The sequence below is a fragment of the Neoarius graeffei genome, chromosome 14 (assembly GCF_027579695.1).
Source record: "Neoarius graeffei isolate fNeoGra1 chromosome 14, fNeoGra1.pri, whole genome shotgun sequence".
Lineage (NCBI taxonomy): Eukaryota > Metazoa > Chordata > Actinopteri > Siluriformes > Ariidae > Neoarius > Neoarius graeffei.
This window is the reverse complement of record NC_083582.1, coordinates 37,447,080-37,457,963: the sequence shown is the minus strand read 5'-3', so window position 1 is coordinate 37,457,963 and position 10,884 is coordinate 37,447,080. Positions and strand designations below refer to the sequence as shown.

General features: G+C 42.3%; 2 protein-coding genes across 2 annotated transcripts in view; one reads left to right on the top strand and one right to left on the bottom strand.

The window, feature by feature from the left end:
• Nucleotides 1-1,391, top strand: part of egr2b (early growth response 2b) — a 2,424-nt gene extending 1,033 nt beyond the window's left edge. The window contains exon 2 of the mRNA XM_060938910.1: nt 1-1,391. This exon is cut by the window's left edge and continues 339 nt beyond it. Within this exon, the coding sequence (XP_060794893.1) occupies nt 1-749 (749 nt within the window). The 3' untranslated portion in view covers nt 750-1,391.
• A 1,719-nt stretch (nt 1,392-3,110) lies between these two features.
• On the bottom strand, nt 3,111-8,582 carry adoa (2-aminoethanethiol (cysteamine) dioxygenase a). The gene has a single exon (XM_060939592.1). The coding sequence runs from the start codon at nt 8,295-8,297 to the stop codon at nt 7,545-7,547; it is 753 nt and encodes a 250-aa protein (XP_060795575.1). The 5' UTR covers nt 8,298-8,582; the 3' UTR covers nt 3,111-7,544.
• Between the last annotated feature and the right edge of the window lie 2,302 nt (nt 8,583-10,884).

The window sequence follows — 10,884 nt, the reverse complement described above, 5'->3', positions numbered from 1 at the left end:
ATTCGGGCTGCCCGGAGGTTTACCAGGACCCATCTGCGTTCCTATCCACATCCACGTGCCCCATCTCTTCGTACCCGCCGCCGGCCTACTCCTCCCCAAAACCAAGTCCTGATGCCGGTCTCTTCCCCATCCTCCCGGACTACACTGGTTTTTTCCAGCCCCCGTGCCAGCGGGACGTGCAGTCCATCCCCGAGCGCAAACCTTTTGCGTGCCCTCTCGAGTCTTTCCGGGTGCCGCCGCCCCTCACGCCTCTCAACACAATTAGGAACTTCACTTTAGCTGCACCGGTGACCGAAGGAGCGCGCTTACCGGCCGCTTACAGCCCGCAGAACCTGCCCCTGAGGCCCATCCTGCGCCCGCGGAAATACCCGAACAGGCCCAGCAAAACGCCCGTGCACGAGCGCCCGTATCCATGCCCGGCTGAGGGCTGTGACCGGCGCTTCTCGCGCTCTGACGAGCTCACCCGGCACATCCGCATCCACACGGGCCACAAGCCCTTCCAGTGCCGCATCTGCATGCGGAACTTCAGCCGCAGCGACCACCTGACCACACACATCCGCACACACACCGGAGAGAAACCGTTCGCCTGCGACTACTGCGGCCGCAAATTCGCGCGCAGCGATGAGAGAAAAAGGCACACCAAGATCCACCTGAGGCAGAAGGACAGGAAAGCCACGGCGGCATCCTCCTCCTCCTCCTCCTCGGTTCCCGCCGGTATCTCAAACTCCACGTCTGGACTCAGCCAATGAGCATGCGCAGCGCGCAACCGAGACTTGGTCGCGATGGTAACCGAGCACGCGCAGCCAAATCCTCAGCACCGAACTGTGTTTACTTTGCACGTGCACATGGACCGGTGTAAACAATCCAGGTGTTCAGTTCAAAGCAAAACACCTGGAAATGATCTGAAACCACTTTGGATGAGGGACACTAACAGTGCGCGTCCTGGAATGGCACGGTGGGGTTTCCCCTGACTCTCTCAGTCCCAGGTTGACTGACCAAACGCACTTTGTTTGTATATTTAGGTGAAATAATTTAATGAAATAACCTTAAACAGCATGTGGGAGTGTCTGTGTTCTACTGACAGTGTGAGGTGTCTGTGTTGGCCATATGAGAGAGTGTGAGCTTTTACTCTGCAATAAGTCGGAACTGTTCATCTAATGTATGAGCTGAATCTCTCTCTCTCTCTCTCTCTCTCTGTTTATTGTGCCTTCGTCTGTTCTTTTATTGTACATAACTCCATACGTGCGGAGGCATTTAAACAGTGTACAGTGGATCCTTTAATAAGTTTTTTTTTTTGAAAAAAAAAATCTCTATTTTTGTACCATTTGTTTGGTGTTGTTTGGAATTATTAATTCCACGGTGGCTAAAAAAAATAAATAAATACATGTAAATAATAGAGCTCATTGTTTTGTGAATGTCAAATATAATTGGAATGAAATAACTAACGCAGGTTAGTAACTTTCTGTCATCATTAATTCAATAAAACACAGAGTCTGAAATGTTTGTTGCAGGCTAACATTCATTTTCATATTCACATTTCATATGAGATACTGTAGCAGTAGGAAAGTTTGATGTACACCTGAATAGGAAATTCCCAATTTCACACCAGTCAGATCTGACTCACTGTCTCAGAAGGACACACACACACACACACACACACACACACACACACACACCTTATTATCCTGAGAACCTTATTAACATCAGAAACCCACAGGATACCTTTTCACTCTTATAGTTAATTTATTTGTTTGTTTGTTTATCTATCATTTAAAAACTGCAGTTTATTTTAGTACAAAAGCAGCACTTAATTTGTGGGGAAGAGCAAAATGTCTTCGCAAGGTCAAAAGTGACACACATTCCCATCCTTGTGGGACATTTGGTCTCCATCAGTATATATATAAGACATACCAACACACACACAATTGACTTTTCAGTAGTTTCCTGACATTGCATCAATACAGCATGTTATTAACATTAATATCTGCTGATATTTCCTGAATTATTCTGAAAACGACATTGTGTGTGTTAATGAGTGGAGGGATGGGCGAGATGTGGGAGCTCGCTTCTCCTTTCATTCATTTCACCTTTGATGGATTTCCCCCCCCAATATTTGCTTAAAGCTTTAAAATGATAACTGTACTATCTTCACATTTACACTGCTATCTTTCTTTGTGTTCAATCACTTCCGAGGATTTCAGATGAACAGAGTGCAACACCATCAGTGAGATTTCACAGGAGCTTCAGGAAGATGTTGATCTCCCTTAATCTGAAGTGATTTTTTTTTAAAAAATATTAATTGGATTCTTTATGTTTTCAATCTTTGAAAACATCCCAGTTAGGCCGCTATCCGTCCCATCAATTTTGGCTGTGCATGAAGCTTGGCAGTCCTATATGATTCACTAAATGAGAAAAAAGGTGATGTCCTCTATGTAAATAAACATGACTTTATAAAGAGCTGTCTGTGGATTTCATTTGCTCATGAGAAATGGAAAGAGGGATTGTTGTGACCTGGCTGTGGTTGAAAAAAATCACACCTGCAGAGGTGGGGACAGTCCCTGGCTTACAACAGGAAGCTGTATTGTTGATGGCGTCCAAATATATAAGGATGTGTGGTGAGAAACAGAGGTAAATACATCACTGAGAGAATAAAAACTTATTTAGAAGTGACTGATATGTTATCTTGTAAAAAATAGAAGTACTGTAAGTAAGAATATGCTGACACAAAGTACAAATGTACAGACTTCAGTAATAATATGGATATTAAGAAAGTATTATTGATATTAATATTATCGAAGCTTAACGCAATGTAAAGATGCTTAGGCTCAGCTTGTCCAGGCAAATCACACAGTCATCGCTGTAGACTGCACATCAGTCAGGCTTTTAAAGTAGGACAGCCATAGTATAATGAAAAACCATTTTCAGCCTGTCATTCTAACAAAATGTCCTTGTTTGTGCTTGAGATGGACCGGAGCCAGCACTCAGAGGAAATTCAGCGCAATCTTCAGACTGACAATTACATGCAATTACTGTCCAAAGAGCCCAAAATCAGATTACTGCACCCCAAGATGGTCTGAACAGTAGCACACTAAAACTTAACTCAAGAAAGCTTCAAAGAACATAAAAGGTTTTATTCAGTTCACAGAAACAGATGTGCAAACTGTGAACAGGGCATAAATGTGTTAAAAAGGTGAAGGTACAGTACAGTATGTGCTGTATCAGGAACCTTTTTGCCCCTTTCTCACTCACATGCGCGTGGGCGCACACACACACACATGTATACACAAAGTCATCATAGCATTTATTTTTATATTTTACAAAAAATTCTCATGTGAAAAAAACCAGATCATAAACTCAAACAAATAGATAAATTCCAAACCGAGTGTGTGTGTGTGTGTGTGTGTATATATATATATATATATATATATATATATATATATATATATATATATATACACACACACATACACACAGTAAACACAGATTACTGGTTATAAAGGTATCGCTAATTGGCCTCAGCATGACGTTCTATTCAGTGCAGACTGGAGAAATGGTTTAAAAACAGAGATATTAGAAAATCAGGATCAATCATATACAAGCCAGTCAGTCTCAGCTGTAAGAACTAAGTCCCAATGATAGAGCTTACTACAGACTGCCTCCTCAATATTTACGCCATGACTAATCAGCTATTTAATTTTTTATATATATATATATATATATATATATATATATATATATATATATATATATACACACACACACACACAATATATAGCTATTTTAAAAAAATTATATATATATTCTCTCTCTCACACACACACAATATATATATTATTTGGCCTCGGCATGACGTTCCATTCAGTGTAGATTGTAGAAATGATTTAAAAACAGAGATATTAGAAAATCAGGATCAATCATTAAAAAAAAAAAATAGCTGATTAGTCATGCCGTAAATATTGAGGAGGCAATCTGTAGTAAACTCTGTATCATTATATATATATATATATATATATATATATATATATATATATATATATATATATATATGCAGTCAGCATTAATCACACCAGAGACACCATGACAGCCCATAAACGATTCAGAATGACAAAGTCAAAAATAAACAGGAGAAGTCAGTTTACACGCAATGCTCCATGCAATGTTACAATTATGCAACGAGTGTTCACAAAATGCCAGAGCGGGCATGACAAATGCAAATCTCATTTACATACTGCACTCACTGCAAGTGAGGCTAGAACTAAGCACAATGAAATCCTGGCATAATCAAGGATTTCCCCTTTCTGATTATAATTAGGCTACAGTTTGTGAATAATCCATTAGTTTTTTTTCCTCCACGTGAGACAGCACTGAACACTGAACTGACAACACTGAATTTCGAGATCAGATAAAAATGCAGAGTCTTATAAACATAAAAACATTTAACTGTGTTTTAAAGTCAGGATATAAACCGTAACTGAGAATACACATAACTGATTGTGCAAACTTAAATAAATAGTTGTAGTATAAGTAAATAACAGAAGCTACATATGTATGTAGTGTGCATGCAGACAAGCATATGCTTTTAAGGCAAGACTACATTTATAAAGGCCACTGATCCCCCCCATAAGAAAATGTTAATATGAAATACTGACCTGACACGTTACCAAATCACAGGTCTAACTGAGATCTTTGGAATATTATCAGGAATGTACTAGATATTTCAGAGCTAAACGCGCTTCGAAACGCACTTAATCTTGTCCCTTTAGTTTGCTGAGCTTAGGATTTTTCCTGATCTAATCGTTACCTGACTCAAATATTCATCTTATGTATTAACACACTCAAATATGAAAAATAACACAAAATAAAAATGAGCATTGTAGGGAAACAAGACTGAGAAATACTAGGCTTTGAAATACATGTCTGTTCTGGAACAATCTCAGAAATTAAATTTTCGCCCATCTTTATACCTTTAACGTATTTTACAATACATTAATTTTGACATTAATGACCACTTTTAGTCTAAAAGCTAATTAAAGACACACCACAAGCACATTCCCAGGAAAAAGATACTGTACATAAAAGGTACGAAGATGTATCCTTGATGGAACCACAGTACCCTTTAGTATCTTGATTTCTGAGAGTAAAGCTGGTGGTTATCCATAGTACTGTATGTCTGACCTTTTAAATACTATTCCAAAAGGTTAAACGTGTTGGTGTGTGCTCCGATTGAACTCTGGAAACACCAGATGAGTGTTTCTGTTCCACAAACAACGATAAATTTGGTGAACTCTCCAACCTTTCTGGCCAGTCTTTAACCAACAAGGTCTCATTGTAGTTTAAAACAATGACCGTGTGTGTGTGTGTGCGCGTGTATTTCAGGAAAAAAGGAGAGATTTAAACTGATTATCAAGTCTGTAAACAACAACCGGTAGTGTCCACGGTCACAGTTATAACCAAATTGATAAGATGCGCCGTTACAGTTTTATAATTATGATACTGTCCCTTATTAAATTGTTTAGTGTTGTAAATATTGTTTACTGTGTTGGGTCTGTTCCAACTTGTTAGCAATCCAGAGCAACACGGAATACCTGGATAGGACAGGATGTACGTGTGTTGCTACGTTTCATCAAACATATACTTGCCACATCATCCAACTCTAGACACTGTTTAAAAAAAAAAAAAAAAAAAAAAGTACTACTAATCTGCACAGTTTCCCCAAAAGTATCGTGGCACAAAGAGCATCATTACATGGTCGAGCGAGTAGCACAAGCAACACTCTCTCTCCTAGTTAAGATGCTCTTTGTGTTAAGAAGCTTTTGGGAAACCCGCCCCTGTATTGTTCTTTATCACTCAGGTGTTAAGCTCAAGCGGATATATTCTGTTTTGTATTTTTCACTTACACCTTTAAAAATGATTCACACGGACCACAGACTATAAAAAAAAAAAGAGAGCACGGTTTTAAAGACACATACACAACATGGACCAGTCTCGGTAAAACTTTCATACTAATGGTACAAAGTGTGTGTACCACATCAGTGAGAAGGAAAGGTACAGAAAAGGTACTTTTTTTTAACTGAAAGTGCATTTTGTGCACTAGGGATCCAATATAACTGATTATTATTTGCATTATTTCTATCCAAATCATAGGTCTTAAAGCAGAACTGAAGTCATTTTTAAACTTGCTTTATTTCTTAATTAACGTGTTATTCAATTACGTTTTCGGTTTTAGTAACCTTATATCGTGACTCGTATCGGCAACTAATTGCAATTAAATATTACACTTATCGGCCTATTCGGTTTTTAGCCGTGTTGAATTTAGTTCGTTTGGTCCACGGCAGGCGTCGCTTATCCGCGCGATCTTGTGCGAGACTTCGAAGCGTGAAGTGTCAGCCAGGTGTCAGTGCCGCCGTTTTGAAAACCAAACGAAATATTCCACAAAAACGAGTTTAAATGATGATTACTGCGTACTTTTTTCAAACTTTCCTGATTGCTATCAAAACAAACAAAACTTCCGGCTTGATTAGATCAGCATTCGAAAGAGGGCGCGTGCGTCTTTTGACGACGTTGGTCACTTTGATTTCTGCTGTACGTTTTACTTCCGTCCCACGATGTCTCGCACAGGTCTCAACGAATCTCGTTTACGGCCATTGCTCCGACATCCATCTATTATCTGTAGCTGCTTATCTTGTTCTACAGGGTCGCAGACAAGCTGGATCGTATCCCAGCTGACTATGGGCGAGACGCGGGGTACACCCTGGACAAGTCGCCAGGTCATTGCAGGGCTGACACACAGAGACAATACTCACATTCACACCTACAGTCAATTTAGAGCCACCAATTAGCCTAACCTGCATGCCTTTGCGGATGAAACCCACGCAGACACGGGGAGAACAAACATGCAAACTCCACCTCGCCGGCCGCTGGGCTCGAACCTGGAACCTTCTTGCTGTGAGGCGACAGTGCTAACCACTACACTGCCCTGCTTCGACATATGGACTGATATAAAGAAGACGAAACCTTTGTCACATGCACACTTCAAGCACAGCGAAACTCATCCTCTGCATTTAACCCGTCTGAAGCAGTGAACACACGCACACACACCCAGAGCAGTGGGCAGCCACACCAGAGCACCCGGGGAGCAGTCAGGGGTCAGGTACCTTGCTCAAGGGCACCTCAGCCCAAGGCCGCCCCACGTTAACCTAACTGCATGTCTTTGGACTGTGGAGGAAAAACGGAGCACCCACGGGAAACCCACGCAGACCTGGGGAGAACATGCAAACTCCACACAGAAAGGCCCTCGCCGGCCACGGAGCTCGAACCCAGAACCTTCTTGCTGTGAGGTGACCGTGCTAACCCATATATTATGTAGCATATTTTAAACTTGCTATAACAGTGACAAAACAGCGATCAAAAGTGCATGAGATAAATAGAATTTTGATCATTAAAAAAATTGCCTTCGGTTCTCCTTTAATTTACTATACGCCGCGTAACTTTGGCAAATTAGCCATCGTGTCTCATCCCAGACAGTTCTATAAGGCGTTCCGACACTACAGGGTAACTTTCGGACCGGGGTAAGTCTCGCTCCCACACCAGAACTCCTCAGGTTGGGGGATCTCTAAAAGCCAGACGGTTTCTTCACCCTTGGTATCGTCCCCGTTCTTGTTGGCTGTGCGTAACACCTGGTAATAATGGCAGTCCCTGCCGTCATCCGGGTCATAGGGCGGTGCCAGGATGTCCAGGAAGGCGGCGGGTCCGTCCAGAGCGTCGATCTGGTGCAGGTTGTCCCTGCAGGGGCTCAGAACACACGGTGCGCTCTGCTGGGTGAACTCCCCGCTGGAGCGCAGAGCCGCCAGGGACACCGCGTCCTCCCGCACCGCGTCACTTCCGGCTCCGGGCATCACACCGGACTCAGGGTCCGGCTCAGGACGCCCGTCTATCTTGTCGAAGCAGCGGATTCGGACCTTGCCGTAGAGCACCTTGAGCATGCCGTTCATTCCCGGGTGGTCATGCAGAGGGATGGAGACTCCAGTGCGCAGCGCGAACACGCCCATGCTGAACGCGCGGCTCTCGCAGATGTGCATGTAGGTGACCGGAGCTCTGCGGCGCCCCGAGCCCGAGCCCTTCTTCTCCTTCTTGGGCGGCGCGATGTTCAGGTCCGCCGCCCGGATGTCGCTCAGCAGCGCGCGCAGGTCCGCCAGGTTCGCCAACAAATCCTTTCCGTCGTCGCAGTTTTTAAACGTCACCTGCGCCTGGGTGGCGATTTTCTGGATGAGTGAAGGCTTACCGCTGTCCCGAGGCATTTTTTTCCACTTTAAAAACAGATGGTCACCCTTCTTTCTTTCTTTCTTTCTTTCTTTCTTTCCTTCCTTCCTTTTCTTTCAGCAAACCAAAACAGCTAGCTAGCCAAAACTAGCATCCAAGATATCGCCTCACTTCCTGCAATTCCCCGACATTCACAGCAAACACTGAAGGTTACAAAATCACCATTATAAAATAAAGCGTGAATATGTTTTATTTACGGTTTAAGCTCTGCACAGCGGCTCGTTCCCCATCTCTCTTCATATCACTCCTTCTTCTACGTCCACTTCAACTGCGCATGCGTCAAAACGTCAGGCAGACTGGGACTTGGAGTTTATTTACAAATAAACCCTGGAGTTAAAAAGCAGCCGTTTGAAAATATTTAGGCTTCCGTTCACTAAACTACATTTTGTCCTAAAGCTGCGTTAAAGTGAAAGGTAAAAAGGTAATGCGTTTAATTTAAGTCTGCCTACAGTGTAAAGTCATCTTTGTTGGACTACATTACCCAGAATTCCGCTCTCCCAGACCTCGTCTCTGGTGAGTATTGGGAGAACCGTTGGGCCATTCAACCCTGTCCCTTCCCCCATCACCACCCTGGACCATGACGTGTGTTTTTATCCCCCGCTGGCTGAAAGGCCCGAAGGGGGATTATGTCGTAGTGATGTCTGTCTGTCTGTCTGTCCCGGGAAGAGTGCTCAGCTTCTGAAATCAACTCATACATGTCAACCTTTCGTCAATCAAACTTGTATAACCAACCTCCAAAATCCGTATTTCCCTTATAAAATCCGTATAAGATGCAAATTAAAATAATTTACCTAAAATTTGAATGATAATTAACAATGATATATCCCAGTTACTTTTTATTCAATATTAATAACAATAAACCTTCAGAATGAATACAAAGCTCCAATGTTTGACAAAAACACAAAGTGTTATCAGCGTATTAGTCAGGAAAATCTGTTCGTAAAATTACGTTATAATGACCAAATACAATGAAAAGTATTTTTCCAGTCTCACCTGTGAAAGGTAATCCCATGTGATCTCGTTTGGACGGTAAACCTGTTGGTACAGTTAAACGCAGCACATGAATGAGGCATCTTTATTCTCGGCTACTGTTTAGACGCTATACCAGAGATGGTTGAAGAATCTCCACTTTGCCACATCCAATATGGCGGCGAGGATGACGTATGATTCTACGCAGAAGGCGGCATCTATGTTTATATGTCTATGACTTCACGGATGGCGGGATTCTCGCAATGCGGTGTGCGCATGATCAAAAGTGGAACGAAGTCTCGCTACCACAAGGTAACGCGTGATTTCATAAGACTCTATTCAGTAAATGTTATGCGCTCTTTTATCATCGTGGGAATTGATTATAGCTCTAAATAAATATTGAAGTTTTTTTTAAAGAATCCATATAACTTTATTTATACGCCCGTATACTACGTTTATTGAATCAAATCCGTATAAAATACGGACATTCCGTATAGGTTGACATGTATGTCAACTCCTCTCACAGTTTTTGAAGGAATTTCCCGAAGCTTGGCAGGATTCTTTGTTATTTGTCAGTACTGCAGATATTGCAGTTTCGTTCACTTCGGTCACATTTTACCAGAGTTACAGCCCTTGATTAACAAAATTATACTTTGACAATTTCATAAGAGGGCAGCACGGTGGTGTAGTGGTTAGCACTGTCGCCTCACAGCAAGAAGGATCTGGGTTTGAGCCCAGCGGCCGGCGAGGGCCTTTCTGTGTGGAGTTTGCATGTTCTCCCTGTGTCTGCGTGGGTTTCCTCCGGGTGTTCTGGTTTCCCCCACGGTCCAAAGACATGCAGGTTAGGCTAATTGGTGGCTCTAAACTGACCGTGACCGTGAGTGTGAATGGTTGTTTGTGTCTCTGTGTCAGCCCTGCAATGACCTGGCGACTTGTCCAGGGTGTACCCCGCCTCTCGCCCATAGTCAGCTGGGATCGGCTCCAGCTTAACCGTGACCCTGTACAGGGTAAGCAGCTACAGATAATGAATGGATGGATGGAAGTTCACAAGCGAATGTTTTCCTTCTGAAATCAACTCCTCTCACAATTTTTGGAGGAATTTCACCAAACTCGGCAAAAGGCCTTGTTATACGTCATTAGTACGCATATTGTTATTTTGTTCAATTCGGTTGCATTTTACCAGAGTTGTGGCCCTTGATTAACAACCTTGTACTTTCACAATTTCATGAAGGTGCGCTCGCCTTCTGACATCAACTCCTCTCACAATTTTTGGACAAATTTCTCGAAGCTTGGCAAAAGGCCTTGTTATATGACAGTAATGCACATATTGTGATTAAATTTCGTTTGTGAAAATTTTACCAGAGTTTTTCCCTTGATTAAATAACTTGTACTTTGACAATTTCATGAGGGTGTACGTTCTTCTGAAATCAACTCCTCTCACAATTTTTGGAGGAATTTCACCAAACTTGGCAGGAGTCTTTGGTATTTGTCAGTACTGTGCATATTGTAATTTCGTTAAATTCGGTCACATTTTACCAGAGTTACAGCCCTTGATTAACAAAATTATCCTTTGACAATTTCATGAGTGTGTTTTCC